Source organism: Branchiostoma floridae, chromosome 5, assembly GCF_000003815.2.
Source record: "Branchiostoma floridae strain S238N-H82 chromosome 5, Bfl_VNyyK, whole genome shotgun sequence".
Classification (NCBI taxonomy): Eukaryota; Metazoa; Chordata; class Leptocardii; order Amphioxiformes; family Branchiostomatidae; genus Branchiostoma; species Branchiostoma floridae.
Genome location: NC_049983.1, coordinates 4,859,469 through 4,879,203, shown reverse-complemented (window position 1 = coordinate 4,879,203; position 19,735 = coordinate 4,859,469). Strand labels below are relative to the sequence as shown.

The window sequence follows — 19,735 nt, the reverse complement described above, 5'->3', positions numbered from 1 at the left end:
ACAGCATCAAAAGACTCATAAAATAAATATTCATACAAGAAGATAATATTGTGCTTTGAAAAGAAACAACATTTCGTATAAGTGTCAACAGTTTCAAATTGCACAAGACAAACTCTGCATCTTACGGACGCAGAACGTCCCGTGCTCTTCCGCAGAACGTTTGGCAATCTGTATAACTATAACATATAAGAAGTTCTAAACGTCCCGCAATCATCTGCAGAACAACGTATAAAGTTATGCAAGACACCAAGAGCCTTCTGCAGAGATCCACAAATTCCTTCTGTGGCCATGCAATTTCAAAATAAACATCTCACAAAACTACAAATCTATGTAGTTGGCAGATGATAGCTGAGTGAATGCCTGTGTATGGTTGTAGTGCAGTATTACAAGCTAGCAATAATCTGACGTCTGCATTTCTTTTCATGTCATCCCAGGAACACTGCTCAAGAACAACGCGTTGAGGTAATTGAATGCACGTGCTTACTGCATAAATAAATATCCCGGAAAAAACTGAACTATATGTATAGATTATGTGATTCAACACAGCAGCTTCGAGGCCGTACCTAAACTTGCTTAAACTGTATGGTGCGTGGCCTTGATTTACAGATTGCAGATTTTTAAAATCTTACCACTGGCTCCGGGCAGTCTGAAGTTTTGCTTCAGCAGTCAACCAGCAAAGAGGAATACTGACAGAAAAAACAACTCGAAATTCGTCACCCATAAAAGAGGCTCTGTCATTTGTCCTTGAAGAATCCCGAAACATTGAATACATGGTTGGGTAAGTCCACTAGCCTGATTGTCCCGGGCAAGTGAAAGTGCCCATCTGTACCGTCAGCAAATGGGTGTGTTTGGATCGTTCACGAGATATCAAAATCTTCCTCCACAATGTTCGATTTGCTTCCAGGAGGAAAGAAGACTTGGCACATTGTGACAACGTGAGGGCTTGGCACATATTTTGCTTGGCGCAATGTTATTTTCAACCCACTGCACTACATGAAATTTTGCAGCCAGGAAACCCCTTTCCCCACTATCATAATCAACAACGTTATCAAGAACGAATCTTATACAGCGTTCTTAAGTTATAACCTGTACCGCAGTGAGTGCTCAACTTGAGAACCAATATTATTAAATGCAACTTACAAGACGTGCACAACCCGATCTGCTTGGGAAATGTTGCTATGGTAACAGCCTTGGCTGCAGCCTTTAGACGTGCCGATTGGGCAGGGCGTGCCATGTTTTGCGTAAAATTGAATTAACTTGCGACCAATCACAGCCAGCAGCGGTGAGGGACTAGGGCAAGGGGTAGCGGTGGAGTCAGAGCTGACAATGATCGCTAGGAAACAACGTTGGGGCAGCAGAGGTTGGTAAGTACCAAGCTCAAGTGGGAAGTTCCTCAACTATATAAATTATAATCCTCGTAAACTTTCACTCTAAATGGAGACTCAGCGCTCAGAAAAAATAACCATGGGGGCAAACAACATTTCTTCTTTCTTGTGAATGTGTATTCAATTCATTTTTTTCTGAGTTTGAGGCCCATCTATGTGGCCTTGAAGAAAGAAACTTTAGTGCCCGAAGAAAACAACAAACCGCCCAAATTGGATGAATTGTCATCATGGTCGCTAGATGGTGTTGCTTGGAGTTTTGGTGCGATGTGATTGGCTAATATTGCCATTTTTGCAATTTGGTAAGAACCCGTTAGACTTATTGGGCGATTAAAGATATTGCCGCTTGTTGTTTTTGTCTATTACAAACGTGTTTTTTTTCAGGCCACATATTTTGCACCTCAAACTCAGAAATGAAGGGCAAGACATCCTAAGTGACATTTGCTATAAGTTCTAACACCTGTGTGTAGTGTAGAATTTGTTCCTGTTTTAACTTTTACTTACGTTTTGGAGAATTTGTGGCCTCAAAACTCATATCACAAGGAAAGCAAAGTTATAGTTCTTGTTTTCGTCCAGTATTTCTAATATGAAAGAATTATTCTTTCGCCTCATGCCTACCTTGTGGAACCACTCAGCCAAAAATATGCTGTGCATGGTGCTGGTATGACATGTTTTCTGATCAGTTTGTTTTGGTTTATGATGTAAACATTGACTATAAAATTTGTTTATATACAAATTGTGTTTCAAAACGTCAGTGTGGTGTCTTATTTTCTCCCAATAATAACATTTACTTCGACCGATATGTTACGGGTACTGCGTAACCGCTAGGATGTTTGGCTTCGCCCGAAAAATGGGGAATTTCGAGCAACAATACCATGGAAACAGGGTTCTCCCCAGAGGGTGGAATAAGGGAGGCCCTCCACTATACTCTCAGCCAGCTCCACTAAACTATTTTTCAAATTTAGTGTGTTTCTTCCCTATTTTCTTTGTTAGTTTTGCTAAAATTAATGACAATTCACAGATTTTTGTGCCAAGTGGCATCACTTTTCCAGTCAGCATTGTCTGCAAAAACTTGTGAATGAGCAATGATCAAAACAATAGTCATTTTGCCACTTCACAACAAAGGAATCACAACAATATATTATACTTGTAGTATTTGACACCCTCTGTCATTGCAAAATGAACCCATTTTCATGAAAGCGCAGCGCGTTGGTGCGGGTTATTTTTGCCAGTCCCTCCACTATACTAAAAAATTCTGAGGAGAACCCTGATGGAAATATGGGTAGAAAACCCCAAACTTTCAATATTTTGGAGGTCCATGGTTAGCAAAGCGCCAATTTTCAAAAGAAATAATAAACCTACCCTCCAAAATAAGAACATACCTGGTGGATTTTGCAGCCGAAAAAATAAACGCTCTGGTACGTTTATTTGGGACAGAAGACCACGAACATAAAACCATCGATACAATTTCTGCATTTACAGTGTCTGGTGATGTACCACTATCTCAGGGGGTTTAATTAAAGCCTTGTTTTTGATTATATTCACTGTGGGGTCTAGGTGCAGATGCGTCATACAAAAATTGTATGCAAAGTCAAATTTCATCATTGTTGTACAATCAAAACATTACAGTAATTCGGATCAATATCTTTATACCTGTTCAGCTGGAGACCATGTCACACATATGGGAAGATACTCAAGAAAGGTTCTGGAATGAATCACTATGATAAAAATGATAACCAAGGTTTCTAGCCCTGGTGACTGATAAAAGGGAGTGTCTATTCCCCACGGGCACACACCTGTCAGAATTTGGTCTGGTCCATTTACGACAAAACGCCTCATGTGCGGCATTTGGAAAAATGGCGGCTCGATTTGCCGATTCAAAATTTCGGCGAAACTTTGCCTCTCAGACATGTCCAAACATGCGCCGTAAATTGTTTTCCATGCGGAAACGTAGGGGGGGTCTGGTTTCAAAAGTCTAAACATGAGGTTTTCTTTTCAATTCCTTGTTGAGTCTTACAATCCAAGAGATTTGGGTTTAGGTGTGACTGGAGCAAGGGAAACATTCCAATCCAAGGGGATAAATTGTAAGCACCACCAATAACCATTCATCAGATATAATTGTTTCTGGAGGCCTATAACTAGAAAGGGAATTGCGTAGACACAAGTTCATCACAACACCTATCCAAAATTCGCTATCACCCATCCGGCTAGTTCTACGATAGGCTTGATAAATCCCAACATGAAACCTTAAATTTGCAGAACAAATTTCTGGAGTACACATCAGGAAAAATGCACACAACTTGAGATTTGGCAGGGTGGACGAATGGAGGGTTGGTAGTATGACTCACCCATTACAGAAAACAGAAGTATTTAGAGCCTGTTTCAGAGACAAGAACACGCCAAGGTCACGTCTTGTTGCTGAAGGTGGGCGTTGCGCACAGACGATTCGCACGGGCAGGGTGGGGTGGGCACCCACCACATGTTCTTACAACACTAACGCACGCACAGGCATGTACACAAACATCACCCCACACAACAAACATGCCATATTGTAAGCCACAAGCCTGGGTGAACATGTACGAATATAACAAAATTATTAGCCAGTCATGTTCTCTCAAATCAACTTACCCAGCCGATGGGGAGAGTAGGGGTCACGGCCGACCTCTCGCCGTTCAAACACTTTTTAGCAGCCCTGGAGCCTTCGATCGACACAGTATCGATTGAGGAAGGGCCGAAAACAGTTCAGGGTCTACGAGAAAGTCCTGCACGAGCTAATTACACAGAAAAGGCGAGAAAACCGCTAGGATTTTCTGCCAATAAAATTTCCTAGTCAATTTTCCGATGTTCGAACGCCCGACCCCACGCTCCACCACGTGACGTATTGTGTTGTCATAGGGGATATTTCTGCGCCCTGATTGGTCAATTGTCCTCATTTGCATGAATTCTCATCTCATTTGCATGTATCCCTGGGCAACTCTGACGTCATCAAGTAACCTAACCCGGAAGCACAAGTTCTCGACAGGTGAGATAACTAGCAGCCTCCAAGCTCCCTCACCGCATCAGGGACATTTTTTACAATCTTTCCGAGGAAGGTCACCTTATTCGGCATTCAAAAATGTCAGATTGGATGGATGCTTTATTTATTGAATACGTTGTCGCCAAGCAACGTTACTGTCTTTTCTGGCGGCCTGGTTTGACATGACAGCCACTCGTCGAATGGCGAAATATGATTTATTTTATTTAACTATTTATGATCATATTGAAATGTTTACGTAACGTTAAAATTTTATCAGTAACTTCAGGTCAGAGAAAACTGTGAGCTGACCCAACGACAACGAAGTTTCAATCAGGGTTCTTACTTCCGTTTCTGTCTGTACTTTGTAGTACAGCGCCGGATCCAAACATTTGCTTGATTTTATTTGTAAGCATTGTCTAAGGAGAGTAGAAATACTGTATCAGCTATAAGATGTGCCAGGAAGTTGTAAATTACTCTATGTTAACAGGTTGATCGCTGCACTGCACTGTGCCCCTCGATTACACAATACAAAGGTAACGTACTATAAATAGCGTCAGATGAGAGGACCCGCTCTTGTGGTGACGTCAGTGTGCTGTCAGACCATTGTCTTAGGTTTACTTGCTCCCCTGCAATGATCTGATAAGATGAACATGAGAGTCAACAGTGCTCATTGACTGAACTGTGTGGAATCCTTTGGGGTTACGCTGCCTGTGAGTCTGTGTAATGTATTTGTCACATTTCCGAATAAATAAATAAACATCTAGAAAGCTTGAATGTGTGTTTTTCTTTCCAATCTGATTTTCCTATCATGATGGCACTACGAATTACGGGAAATTAAAAGGGCCTGCCTACACCTTATGGAAAAGAGGAGGGTATGAGACCATTCTGTATCCTACCAATTATGTTGTTATTGTACGGTTATTGGGTAAGCCGACTACTCTCTCTTCGCACCCAGGGGCTTAATTGTGAGGACTGTTTACAATTGCCGGGGCTGAATTGCAAGGGTCTATAGAGCGGCTGCCATTTGGCACCAACTCAGATGACCTCAATACAACTGTTACAGCAATATTAATTGCCCCATGTGCATCCAAAGGACAGTGTAGGTTTTGATCCTCACCCCTCATCATCATCCTCACCCCTACTCTTTTCAATAAGAGCGATGGGTTCTTTAACGCGCTCAAGCTCTCCTCAAACACGTGACATCCATTTAATGTCCTATCCAAGGATGGCCCTTACCGAAGCTAGGTACATGTACTCACTTTTACCTGAGTGAAGTGAGAAAAGTCGTGTAAATTGCCTTTCCCATCGGCACAACATTGAACAAATCAGCAGTTTCGAACCCATTACCTCCGGGGTCTTGATCAAAAACCTTATCGATCAGTCAGGTTTGATTTGGGGCCTTTTGAACTTTGAACTTGGTACTGCAGGGTGACTTTGTGTGCTTTGGGGGCATTTCTGCACCTCTGCTTGGTTTTAAATATTAACTGATGTCATTATGGGCCATGCCATTTACCAACAGGGGTGTGTCTGAGTGTGTTTCTGGATATTTGTCATTGAAACTTAAGAACCTTTGTATTGATTGTGATCATAGGATATGTGGATAGGCTTGGGCAGATGAAGGTCAAAGTCAATTTTAGCCCTCAAGTTGCATATTCTGGAATTTGTATTGAGTTTATTACCTATAATTTCAAGGTTTTCCATAATGCGACTTTTAAAAACGACTAACATTTGTACTTTATAGCAGGTACATTTACAGGTACCAACTATGCAAATTAGGATTTGTTTAGTTAATGTGACTATACCATGGTTCCTTGGTAAATGATACTTTCAATGTGACTTAGTTAGTTAAAGGTGTACATAACCATGCATAGTTTAAGATGTAAATGAGATACTCATTTGTATAATTCAGTATAAAATGGAATTCTGGCAAAGGAACAGACTTTTCTGTTGCAGTATTGGTCAGGTATAATTTGTGTTTGCTTATTAGTCTTCATGGTGCTTCGAGAGCTGTATAGTATTGTGTTTAAAGTTCTGGTACAAGTTCCTGTGCCCTGTTAGGCAATCATGGTTAAACAGGACAAGATAGGACTTTCTATAGTGGATGTAGAATCTATTTACATGTATTTAAGAAAAACAGGAGAAGCTGTCGAAGGATCTGTATGATGCTTATCATGCAGATAGGTGTGCGCCATGCAAATATAATATCCTTGGTACAACAGAATTTTTGTGATGCAATGGTCATGACAGGCTATGGACTTGATTTGTTGTTTGCTCAAAGGATCAGTTTAGCTTTTTTTAAGCTTGTCAGGAAGTTGTGACTGTTAAATTAAATTATGTTTTCTTGCCGAATAGCTTAAATTGTATATTGATGTTCCTGTCTTTTTCAGTTACATATATCACATGTTTGACAGTGCTATCATGTAATGAAGCAGATTTGATTAAAAACTTTCCTCACCACTTACGCAAGTCAGCTAATGCATAATTAGCACCTGATTATGTCAATCAAGATTTAAGCTGAAATTCATGATGATGTATTGGCACCTTCTTGAGTTATTCTACTTCATAGTCTCAAGCCCCTGCAATTCCAAAACAAGCTGCTTGGGGGCGGGGGGGGGGGGACCTACACCACTTCTTAGAAGAGTCACAATGTCATGCATTACATTGTTTCCTCCAACATTCACGTTATTCTCTCCATGAACGGGAGAAAATGTTTGATTGGACAGATTCATCAAGGCTATCAAGCAGTAACACATAAATGATGGCTGCAAAAGATTTCCTGATTTAACTGATTGGATGATTGATTCATGATTCATAGTGAATTTCCAAAGAGAGACAGAAGTATTTAAAAGCCATGCTCTGAATGAAACAGGAATGGACATTGATAGAAATAGATAAATCTGGACTAGTAAGATCGAAGGATACCTGGTAGCATACTTTCTACGCAAAATCATTTTCGCTACAATCCAATAATGCTGTATCTCCTGGCTACAGCAATCAGAGTCCAGAATAAATCACATCCATCACTGTCCATGTACAAAATGAGCTGCCATGTCTAGTGCTGAGATTTGCCCTGCAATTACTGAATGCATTTGTTTGGTATGTACTTCAATCCTCCTTGACAATGCAAAATATTTGGGCAGAACTATATATCAAACGTAGTCTAACTATAGTGCCAGTTCTCAATGGTTATGTTACATGTAGCCTGACTAAAATCGCACTAGCAGCTGGCCTTACAGTTGCCACCTCTTGGGGAGGGGGTCATAAACCCCAGCCAGCAAAGGCTGAATGTAACATGACGTTATAATTGTTAAACAGCAATAATTATTGCAAACATGATTATTGTTACTGTGGGTAGCAGTTATGAATCTGGGCTTAGCTTTAGTGAAAAAAGCACTTTCCAACATATCACTCCCTGGTTTCTGGGTATCTTGTTTCCTCGGGACTTAAGACATACACAGGTGAAGACAAAGCATGGAGTAAGTGACAACAATTTCTATGACGTCCAGTTATAAAGTCCAGTTGCAGAATGCTCATTAAGTTGTCAAAATAGATATGTTATGCAAATGAATCAAATTGGCATAATTGATGAGAAAACACTAGTGGTTCATTTGGAAGCTCACTCATTTGGAAGTTAGGCAAAGTTTAACATTTAGATATATTCACCACACACATATGGGCGTCATAATCATATACATAATTGATGAAGAAATGCTACAATACCCTTTCTTACTGAGATAAGAGTTTCACACATTGAATGACTGTTCACACCTTAAAATATGGATCCTTTTGCATGGTGGACTTGCATGTCAGAAGTCTAATAGGGTCACATTTGAGGAAAAGTTTAACACAATAATTTCTTCATCATGGAGGTTTGTATCCTACAGAGTTTTGTTTATTCTTGAAATAGATATTTAACTAAATTACAGCAAACACATACTGGGACACTTTTCCATAGTGATTCCAATGTATGACTGAATGATATTATGTGAAACCCAATGGAAAACATAGCTAATATCCATGACCAATTACTCCACCCACAGACACACAAGGACCTGCCAGCCTGCTGTCTGCTATGCTCTCCTAGGAGTGATTGATTTATCATTACCATGACACTCATGAGAGACACATTAGAATGACTGTCTCTAATTGGTGATAAGGAAACCTTCCCGACATATGTCCTCCAAAGCAAACATTAGGAACCCTCTGACTAGGGAAAGAAGGGAAGATTCATACAAGACATGTTTTTTTTAAATTTTTTTATTACCTCTTCTGCTGGGTGTGTTTCTCCAGTGTTTCCCCTATTAAAGTTTTGACAATTGTACTGAGCTCAAACCTACCATGTGATATCAATGTACCATTCTATTCACTAAAAGTTTCTTTGGTATAACTATACCCAAAATTGACAAGTGAAAGTAATATTACCATCGTAATATAAACATTGTTTAACACCACCTCTGATGCATTAATATGCTAGTTACTTCCATCATTTCAATGCACAACCCACATTTTACATGTAAAACAATCATATGCATGTCTGAAAAAACAAACAGTTCTGTCTCACTATATAAAGTTCACTCACTCACTCATGGCCTGTAACCACAGTGGTCGTAGGGGCTCCTTGGCATCCAGTAGCGGTGTACAGTTCACATGTGGGTATCTTAACTAGCATTGTACTTAATACATGGACAGGTAAACTTACAGTACTAGAACCTCAACATCTCGCAAGATGAACTGTATGCTATATACGCAACACTGGTTGTGTAACTTTGCAACTCATTAGCGAGGGAATCAATACAAATGACATGACAGTTAATTACTAGAGGACTGCTGGATGACATGCATATGGGTGGATCTGCAGATCGAAGGTCCATGAAGAGGTTACAACATGTACATGGAAGTGTGAGGCATTGAAGCAAAATTACCATAATGATTACATTACAAAGAAAACTGAAGCACATCTTATTTCTTATGTCAAAAAACATCTTTCATTGCTGTAAAAAGATGGCCTAACTCACTAAATATATAGAAGAAACAGTCTTGACCACACAAAATACAAGGAGATTGTTTTGGCCATCGGTGTTCCATAATAACTCTCAGATACATGTCATCATAATCATTCAGTGTACCTGTAATCCAACATGTATCTGCTGGTAGTACGTGTACCTAGATAAACTGAGAAAGGCAAGATCGTCTTTGCCTCTACAGCTGTGCCCATTCCTGAGAAGCTCTTGTCCTGCTGGGAGTTGTTCTACATGGCTTGGCTGACATATAGTGTTGATCCGTGCAGGGGCAGCATGTCCCTGGTGGGCTGCAAGTCTGCAGAGGACACAGATGCAAATGTAGGGCATGATAAGCTTCGACCTGAACAAAAAATTTGCAAAATCAAAAATGACCAAATGATGAAACCTTCACAGGTATAGTTTTGGGCCTGTTTGTATGTTCCTAGTTCCAGGGCAATATCTCTAATGTTCAAGTGATTGTGATGACATTTGGTATATGGGTAGCTGTTATGGACCACCCTCTTGCACAGGGTTGACTCTCGTGGCAATGCCTTACAATATCAACCCTGCCTTTAAAGCCTGAGAAGACAGGAACTGAGGAAGGGCGAGGCCACTTACCCGGGTCAATTAGAGAAATGCATTGAGTTTGTGTTGTCCAAAGGGACCATATAAGGCGTCTAATTAATAATATTCAACAGCAAGATTATAATACAGTACCAGCAAAATGCTTCAGTGTCCAGACTTATTCATCAGGTACCAAATTTAACATTGTTGTCATTTCTGTGGGTACAACACAACCACGGTACCACTGAATACTGAACAAGCACACCAAGAAACCATAAATCATCACGCAAAAATAAACCAATCTTTGCGCATGCCACGCTCATTGCTGTTTGTTCAAAATTTTCAATCAGGCAAGCTCATTTAAATTCATACTTTATCAAGGTGTGCCTAATACCGTTTTTCTGAGGCTGGAGAGGCAGGGTTGATATCACAAGGCATTACCATGAGAGATAACCCTGTTTAGGAGGGTGTTATGGAAATGTCAAGCTCAATTTTGGGCTGTCAGGTCATTGACCTTGTTACTGCAGCTGTACAAATCTTTTTTTTTTTTAAATTATGACATCCTGCAGTCTTGCTTTTGTGTGGCGGATATGATGTAAGGAAGAGGTGATGTATAGGTTTGGTCCCACTTCTAGCTTGCTCTGGAACTGCAGAGACAAAAAATCTTTCAAGGATGATAACTGAACAAATAAAAAAAATGATACAGTAGAAGCCGTTTGATTGCACACCCAACTTGCCAGTGTATTTCGTGCAATTATTTAGCTTGTGCAATAATGCTTAGTCACCCAGTTTGACAGTGTACAGTGCACTGTGATATGTCAATGATTACAGGTCAGTCAAGAGCAGTGTCCTGTCTAATGCTGCGACAGGTTTAAGTGCCAACAATCATATTGTACAACTGTAATGTACTGTTGTACGTATCCAGAGGTAGATACAGTCATATCAGTGACACTGACAGTTGATGACCAACGAAGGTACCGCACCGCACTGCTATGTCCGCCTGCAGGACCCAAGTCGCTGTGTGGTTTCCGACTGCCTGCCACTGCTATTATTTTCTCCTTTAACGCAAAATATTTCCCCACAACGTTGAATGCAATTACAGTGATTAGACAATGTACCAATCAAAAATACAGTCACAACAAGTTGTCTGCCAAATTGTAATGCCGGCTTTGATGGCCTTTAGTGGACGTGTGTCTCTTTTTGGTGCTGACACACCTAAGACCCACCCATGATCTCCCACAATATCAGTTTTGTATCGTATGAAACGTGCCATTAAACTCCTCAGGCTGTTGTTTTATTTCAGCGATATATCTTCACCCCAGAACTTTAGAAAATTTTTAATCTTTTTTCGACCTCTTGGTCTAATTTTTTTCTGAAAAATCTGAAAGGCAACTATGAATTTGGTTTGGCCTAAGGTAATTCTAAATTTTTCATGGAGGTATGAGGTCTTTCAATTTTTGTTGCAGCTTTTCTAATTATCAAATTCTAATACACTTAATATTCTTATGACATTTGAAACAGCATTGCTTGCTAGATTAAACCAGCCCTTTGTGCCCCTTGTGGTAGTACAATGTATTTGGGTCTATGACAAGAGGCTAGTTTCTGTTTGTTGATTTGCTAAATTGCTCCTTTTTTTCTACACAAACCAGAGAAGCAGAAATTATTAATACTTTGGTCTGACCTCATCATCATTATCTGTCATCCCTGGTGGGCAGGGTGACCTAATGCTAATTCACCTAATATATATATATATATATTTGTGTTTAAAAAAGAGATGCTTTTTTGGGGGGATATCAAGTCGAAGGATGGCAGTTTCAAACTGCAATATTTGGAAAATATTGCAATTTGAAATCAACTTGATGTCCTGTTTTTACAAATAACGTGCAATTTGAAATCATGGTTGATCAAACCAACTTGATTACCCCAGGAATAAAGGTCAACTAGTGTTAATGTATCAGACCTACAGCTGTTGTATTCATTACACTTCAGTAGACTAGACAGTTACTCAATTAGGAATTAACTCAGTCTTAATTTGCAAACCCTCTTTGTCATGATCTCATATTTTCAGGGTTGATTGCTTTAACCTCAGCAATATTCCCATAGGACATGAATGGGATGTGATATAGTTTGATGCCCAGCATAAATCATATTGGGGCCCTCATGCCCTTCTCCATAGAGTGTAATCAGCGGTTTTAATTCAACGTAATTTGTAGCGGGACTGCTCGAATTCAACGTAGAGCGTAATCGGTGCATTTTGCGTTGAGTGATATTGTCCCCCTTCAATTTAACGTATTGTGTAGAAGCTAACCATATTTTACCATAAAACGTAATTCATACCTTGAATGTGTATTTTTTCACTAATGGGAATTCCATTAAACCCAGCTAGTCTACAGCCAAAATCTGGCCCCTGAAAATGCTATCATAATCCAGGCCTCATAAAGGTACCAGCACTGATGTAAAAGTTTAGCCAAAAGACGGTTAAGATTTGCATCATGTGTTTGGGAACTTTGTAATCTAGCACAGAGCGTAATGAGGCCTGGCCATCTCTGATTTGGTGTACAGTGTTGTCGAGACCCCCCCCCCCCCTTTCCCCTGGGCATAATAAACAGAACGTTTGAACTTCTTAAGGAACTGAGACGGCGACACTTTTAAAATAAATTTCCTTCTATGAGATGTTGGTTTGATATTCAAATTCAGTGTTTTTTAAAAATCTTTTCCCACGATTTTTGCCGGTCAAGGTTGACTGGTTGGTTTTGAAAATTTTTCATCACGCGCAGCAAATTGGATGCTGATGCCTATAGAACATAATGCAACATATTTGGTGCATACCACTTCAACCTCAAGACTATTTCTTGGGGGATTTTCATCAGCTATTTCCGTCCCAAAGATGAGCTTCTGTGACCTTGTATCAAAACTCAATGACCTGAAATTTATATTACAGAAAATGATTTATCCGGCCAGGAATTAAAGTGCTATGACCATGTAGCAACAAGTGCAGCCCATGTTCATTGAAAGGGCTGGCCGGGCCAGTAATTATACTCTCCAACAAAAACACCCCGACAATTTCAGAGATAACTGACAAAATATGTGTCACTTCTTTCCTTATGCCAAAGGCCTATCTACCCCACTAACATTTTGACCATGATTGGACACTTATAGGGCTGGGTATCGGTACAGCGTACCGGTACAAAACTGGTTTTTCTTATTGGACCGGTCCAGAAAAACCGGACCTGAAAAAAATTAGGTGAACCGGATGTTGGACCGATTAGAAAATTAACAGATTATTTTATCAGGCATTCACAAGTTTTGGCGCTTGCAGGTGGAAGAAAATAACGAGTGAAGTAGAGTAGAGTTTATAGTAATTTCTACCAAGTTTTGCAGCCTATCGTACAGGTGCAGTTAGCGTTGTAGGATTTTAAAACGCCAAATGAATGTAAGTCTAATACTCCACCAAACAGATCTCTTTGTAGTGAAGTGGACCATTGGTATGAGTCATACTGCATCAGATCCAGGTTCAGGTCCGGACCTGATCCTTTGGACCTGAACCGGACCTGGACCTGAATTTTCTGTACCGGTAACCACCCCTAGACACTTACAATAAAAGATGTAAATTTCACTGCAGTACTTTTTGCAGAACCTTTCTGAAAATGAAGTCAATGAGGCAAAACTTGTTTCTAAAATCAGCTCCCTGTTTAATTTTCCCCAAACCACACAAATTTTGACAATTAAGGGTTAATGACCCGCCCCGAGGTGTATATGATGTCATAACGCCTGGTCCTTTGCTATAACCACCGAATAAAACCACCGAGTGAGCGAAGCGAACAAGGTGGTTTTATGAGGTGGTTATAGCAAAAGACCAGGCGTTATGACACCATATATACCGAGGAACAGGCGGGTCATTAACCCTATTATCATATAGCCTACCCACACTGACCCATTTAAGAGTAGAATAGAGTAGAGTAGAGTTTCCGGTTGAGTAGAAGCGACAAATTCCTTAATAAAACATACATCTTTTATTCAGTACATAAATTTGAACAGTGAATTTGAACAACATAAAACTTGTACGTGAAATGTATTTCTGTTCCAAGGCTTGAAATAAGAACAAAGTCGATTCATTATGTTACAAACTGTTGCACGCTCCGTATTTCTCCACTCGCCCATTCTCCAGTTTGTCGAGTTCGTTCGTATCAGGCGCTAAATCTCTGCCGGCTTTCCTGAGGCATTCCGGGATCCCTGTGCTTCACAGCTCTTGAGAATCTCGTTCACTACGAACTCAGACACGTCTTCTCCGAAGAAAGGTAGCATTTTGGTCCTCCAGCGCCATGACCGCTACTCAATGGCGGACCGTGGTGTTATTGTCGTCTGAACTTGAATGGGTGGGGGTGCAAATAATTTTATTTTCCATTTGTAGTTTAAATTGGACATGACTTGAAATAGATTTTATTGTCTTAAATATTATAGGTAATTCAATGTTGTTTTAAGACGGCAAATGTTTTCTTTGAACAAAGAAACTCGCACTACCGATGTTAGTAGAGGGAGCCATCCCCCCTGCCATGCCTGTACTTATTCCCTTATCTTGGCAGATGGACGATTCCTGGATATCTCATTCTGATTGGCCAGCGTCCTGTTTGTCTGTCCTTCTGATTGGTTTAAACTTTCAAAAGTCATTGATGCACACGTGCAATAATCAAAAATTTAATGCACGGCTGTTACGGCGTCATAACCAGCATGAAATGGGGCCTTCTGATTGGCCCACGTCCCCTGGCTATATGATAATATAAGATAAAATAATGAATATAACTAGTGTTATGCACCACAGATATAGCAATTTAGAATAGCGTAGACTGATCCCATAGTCCCTTACGAGATACAAAATAAAAACATAACAATGGAAATATTTGACGGACATGCAGCCATTCTCTTATTGGTCAATTTCATAATTGCCATGCTATCATTGGTTGAACTGCTAATTATTATGGACAGTTTTTGCTTGCCTCATTGGCCTCAGTTTTGATCTATCATGGCTGTCAATGTGAGAAAGGTGTATAGAGGGCTTTAAAATCCATGCTACAATTACAAAAAATGTACCATTTTTGTGACTTGATGTCATAGTACAACATAAATACTATACCAATCTATATACTCCATATACAGTAGAAGCCAGTTAATAGCATGTCGGATAACTGCACACTTTGGTCAATTGCACAGAATTCAGAAATCCCAAACCGGCTCTCATTCACTTCATTGTTAGAAATTTTGCTTTTGAGCACGGCGAAAAATCAATAATGTCAGATAATTACATGATATTTGTCAAGCATCATTGACAAATTGACTGAAAATGCATGCTAAAAATTGGCATGAAATGAACATGTATGAAATTGTTATAATAGGAACAAAAGAAAGTTCTTGGCAGCCAACCAGACACCACACAGTGACTCGGGTCCTACAGAAGGACATATGAGTCGCTGTTGAAGGTGCGTTGGTTTCATGATCATCAACTGTCAGTGTTGACAACTGTTAGTGATCTAATATTGTTAAAAAATAACATAGTGTTGGCAGTCAAACCTATCCCAGCATTAGACAGTACACTGCTCTGGGCTGACCTGTAATCATTGACGTGTCACAGTGCACAGTACGCTTCAACGTATCGGTCAATCTTGGTAACTTCGCATTATTGCACACACCGGATAATTGCACGAAATACATTGGCAAAGTGGTGTGCAATTAAACAGCTTCTACTGTATACTGAAATGCAGAAATTTTTGCGGTGGTTTCTATGTTTGCGGTTTTCGCCAACTTGAAACCAGCACGAATATTCTTCCATGGCAGTAAGAGACTACAGTGCATGGTGCTACCGCAAATTTGACACAACCACGAACAGTCCTTTGCCCGCTACCACAAATTTAAAATCCCTGCGAACTCAAATGCATTTACAGTACAGTATAGATTCCTGAGTTATACAAACCTTGAGCAGCAGTGGGATGCTCCTTGATGAGCACAGCCTTGTTGTGGAGACCAAAGACTCTGCATGCCTCCTGTACCAGCTGCTGAGTGGTCAGGTGGAAATCACCCACTGGGTTCTCCAGCAGTATGGTGGCTGCTCTGCCTCTCACTCCACACTGAAGAGAACCTGGGACAACAAACATCACACATACAGCTATCAAACTTTGTCTCCAGAAAATCACAGAGTCAGCGTTCGGAGATGTTTGTAACACTGGGTGGGAGTTGGACAACACTATTTAGTTGAAAGTTGGTATCACAGTACTGGACACCTGCACCTGCATGGCATTGCCATGTTGGATATTTAGACCCAGTTTTGTGTCCAATATATATTATATTGTGTTCCACTTAATATCTCCATTTTGCGTGTCACAGTGCCATGCCTAAAATATAGTGGACAGGAAAAATCAGATTTAAAGTATGTAAAAGGAATCGATACAATTGTTAAAATTCCCCCATGCTCTGATGTAACCTGATGCCCTGTGAATGCATTTCGATGAGGGTGCTCAGGGACAGACAGTGCCAGAACATTTGAATAATGGTAACTATTGAACCTGGAAGGTGGGCGATGCCATCACTGAGTGCAACCTTCTAGCAATGCAGATAAAGTTGATGCTTGGGGGCAACTATTTGTCAGAATAAATAGGCTTGAACTTAACCATGGCTTCACCTTCTCGCCGTGGAGTGGCTCCTACCGTGCGTGCAGATACAAACTGACAATTGGTACAGGCTGTGAAGACAAGAATGTGAACACAACATACTGGTCCTAACCAAAACACATGACAACGGTATGTTGACAAACAATCGCAATTTCATCACAGCCAAGCCAGCTCCACCTGACGATCCATAGTCTGGAGTTGCAATCATGCTGTCTGGCAAAAAGTACTGTACATAAGGGGGTATGGTCTCACCTGGCTTTACTCCTTGTAGCTGCAGGTTGACATACTTGCAGCTGGGGTCAGGTGTCACAGATGCACTGGAGACATCTGCTGCAGATGGCTAGATGTGAATAAAATCAGGGTAAAATGTCACTGATCAAGTTTTGTTACAGTATCTGATACAGATGGCATCACTAAAAAGTGATCACTAAGCTTTTGTGTGTTGACCTGTACACATTTACCTGGGTCACATTTGGTACAAGCTACACATATCAAGCATGTACTAGAGCACTCAGCACTCTAGACTGTGCGGCATTATCTGTTCGGTTCTTAGGACCCAGTTTTTGTGTTCACTATAATTGTACCTCTGAGTCATCATTTCATTATCTTTATTTAGACTTAGTAATTTAGAGTGTCACAGTGCCATACCTACATGTACAGTGTAGGTTTTCAGATGGCACATGTACGACATGTGCATGTACATGGCACCACCCACAAACGTAGGTGTAATCCTACCACAAAAGCTGTCACAATGACTTAAAGATTGAGTGACATAGAAGTTTGCTGTGTACAACACATCATACATTGCATATGAAGTATCTTACCTGTTTGGATGACACAAAGATGGTTGTACCATGAAGTGGCTTCAAACCATTCTGCATCTCAGGGGTGACCAGGGTCACACCTGAAAAATAGCAATTAGCACATTTTGTTGCAACAATACACATTGAATACTTTTGTTCCAAATATGATTGAGATATAATACATACTTGAAAGTTCATCTTTGTTGATATAGAAGACATTCTCACTGGAAAAGTTTAACTGCAATTTCCAACACAAAAATTGGACTTACCCAAATTTTCAACTGAAAAAGTCCTTGACTTACTTGACTTATAACTTGAACAGCCTCAGTCTTTGTCAAGGAATGAACAATCTACTGCTTCATGTTTAAAATTACAGTTCAACTTTTCCAGAGATATGATACATTTGATATTCTATCTAATGGTATTTATTCTATCATTCTTAAAAGTAGATAATGGATATTTTCAATACAGTTTTTGCACAGTTGAGAAACATGATCTGTGTAATTACTATTATTATTAAGATCCTACATAATCATCTGACCGTTACTGTATAAATTCTAATAACAGTAACATGCAATAGAACTAAATTCTTTGTATGTTCGTCCGCATCCTTGTAGGTTCTGCCGCTACCAGCCCAAAGCTGCCTAGGCAGACCCTTGTAATGACTTGTCTCATCGTCAAGAAAGAAAGAAAGAAAGAAAGAGCTACTTTGTGACAGTGTATAATTGCTCGTCATTAGACGTGGTGAAAATTATGAAAGTCTGCTTTGGCTGACACTGGGTATAAATTTTCATGTATACTCCTTCTCATTTAAATGACCAAAATAGCAGTTTTTGGTCAAACGCACCTGGTTGTTTTGGAAAATACTTCTTTTAACCATACCCCTGAAATGGCAACTTACCATTTTTTTAATTGGTTACAGGGCAGGTAAAAAAAAGAAAGCATTGAACAATCATGGTAATGTTTTAGTTTAAGTGTGGGATTCCACTTTTCCCCTTTTGACAAGTCTTACAGCTGATATTTTCAATATACGTGGGTGCTTCAGAAAGTAATGTCATTGGTGTTTTAACAAGCTCATTTATTCATCTAATGAGTTGAAATTTGGCACAAAGGTAAAGGCATAATACCCTCCTGAGATTGAAATATCTCAATTTGTTGTTTAAATTTTTATGAGTGACTGAGTTGAGTTCAAGATGATCACACCCCTGGTAGCCCGTCGGAAATTAGATGCTCATTAACATGTAATAAAATATCCCTGACTGACTAGCTATTGTAAGAAACTGAACCTGCACATGTATCAAGCTGCATTTCTTGTTGAGCCATTGTTTTTTGTTGTTGCCAGTTTCGTCTTGTGAAATTGGCTAAAATGTTAATTGTCAAATGATTCAGTCTTTTTTCCAAAACAATGTCTTGTAATCTGAATTTCTGGTGAAATTAAAGATTGTCATGGTAGAATTCTGGACTCTAGGGACTTGTTGGGAAATCTTAAGTTAATGTGCTGTACATTAGATGAAATTGTTTTGGAAAGTAGACAAAATCATTTGACAAAATGAATTAACATTTAGCCAATTTCACAATAACAAACTGTCAAAAAAACAAAAACAGGGCCAAACAATGGTGGCCTTACTTAACTAGAAGAATTAGTTAAGGATATTTAGTCACTAGCTATTTTCCCCAACAATTTTACCTTATCCGAATATCTCCTGGTAGAATCAAAGATTGTTTTGGTAGAATTCCAATTGCTCCTAGGGGAGATAGGAATTCCAATCTCTCCTAGGAGAATTCCAGACTCCCCAAGGAGAGAGTGGAAGATTGAAATTTCAATCTCTCCTAGGAGAATTCCAAATTCCCCTGTGACATATATATTACATAATATGTACTATATGAATTTGTTTGAAAGTAATGTAGGCAAGAACAAGTGAACCATTAGTAGATGTAGACGAGTTTCAAACTTAAGAATATCCAAACACCCAGCACAGGTACGTACCCCCTCCCTTCTGTGGTGTATAAAGTTTGATGTCAGCCTCCTGCAGACCAAAGATCATAGCCACCCTCTGCAGAAGGTCCCAGTAGGACAGGGGGAAGTCTCCACTAGGATTCTCCAGCAAAATGGTCCCCTTCCTACCTGTAGCCTCTCCTGAGGATGGTAGAAAACAGACATCTGAAGAACCAGTTAGGATCACAGGCAGGAAGATGGAGGGGAGCGGGGAGGGAAGCTACTAGGGAGAAAAATCATCATCATGGCAACTAACAAATGATACAATCGAGGCAAAATTGGTCAACTTATATTATCACAGATAAATCATAAGGA

The 19,735-nt window shown here is 39.9% G+C and overlaps 2 protein-coding genes and 1 long non-coding RNA gene across 5 annotated transcripts in view; 1 reads left to right on the top strand and 2 right to left on the bottom strand.

The window, feature by feature from the left end:
• Window positions 1-4,243, bottom strand: part of LOC118416622 (plasma membrane calcium-transporting ATPase 2-like) — a 46,617-nt gene extending 42,374 nt beyond the window's left edge. For 2 of the 3 annotated variants that reach the window (XM_035821777.1, XM_035821778.1), the window contains exon 1: window positions 4,011-4,243. The gene's annotated coding sequence lies outside the window, so the exon portion shown is untranslated. The remainder of the gene's footprint in view (window positions 1-4,010) is intronic. The other variant, XM_035821779.1, reaches the window with a different exon arrangement.
• Window positions 4,244-4,304: 61 nt separating this feature from the next.
• On the top strand, window positions 4,305-5,165 carry LOC118416623. The gene is made up of 2 exons (XR_004831235.1): window positions 4,305-4,404; window positions 4,676-5,165. It is a non-coding gene; the product is annotated as an uncharacterized LOC118416623 (long non-coding RNA).
• Window positions 5,166-7,879: 2,714 nt separating this feature from the next.
• LOC118415365 (isoleucine--tRNA ligase, cytoplasmic-like) overlaps window positions 7,880-19,735 on the bottom strand; it is a 45,254-nt gene continuing 33,398 nt past the window's right edge. The window contains exons 29-33 of the mRNA XM_035819919.1: window positions 19,412-19,561; window positions 17,446-17,525; window positions 16,874-16,961; window positions 15,928-16,092; window positions 7,880-9,714 (exon numbers count right to left, since the gene is read on the bottom strand). Coding sequence (XP_035675812.1) covers window positions 9,647-9,714; window positions 15,928-16,092; window positions 16,874-16,961; window positions 17,446-17,525; window positions 19,412-19,561 — 551 coding nt within the window. The 3' untranslated portion in view covers window positions 7,880-9,646. The remainder of the gene's footprint in view (window positions 9,715-15,927; window positions 16,093-16,873; window positions 16,962-17,445; window positions 17,526-19,411; window positions 19,562-19,735) is intronic.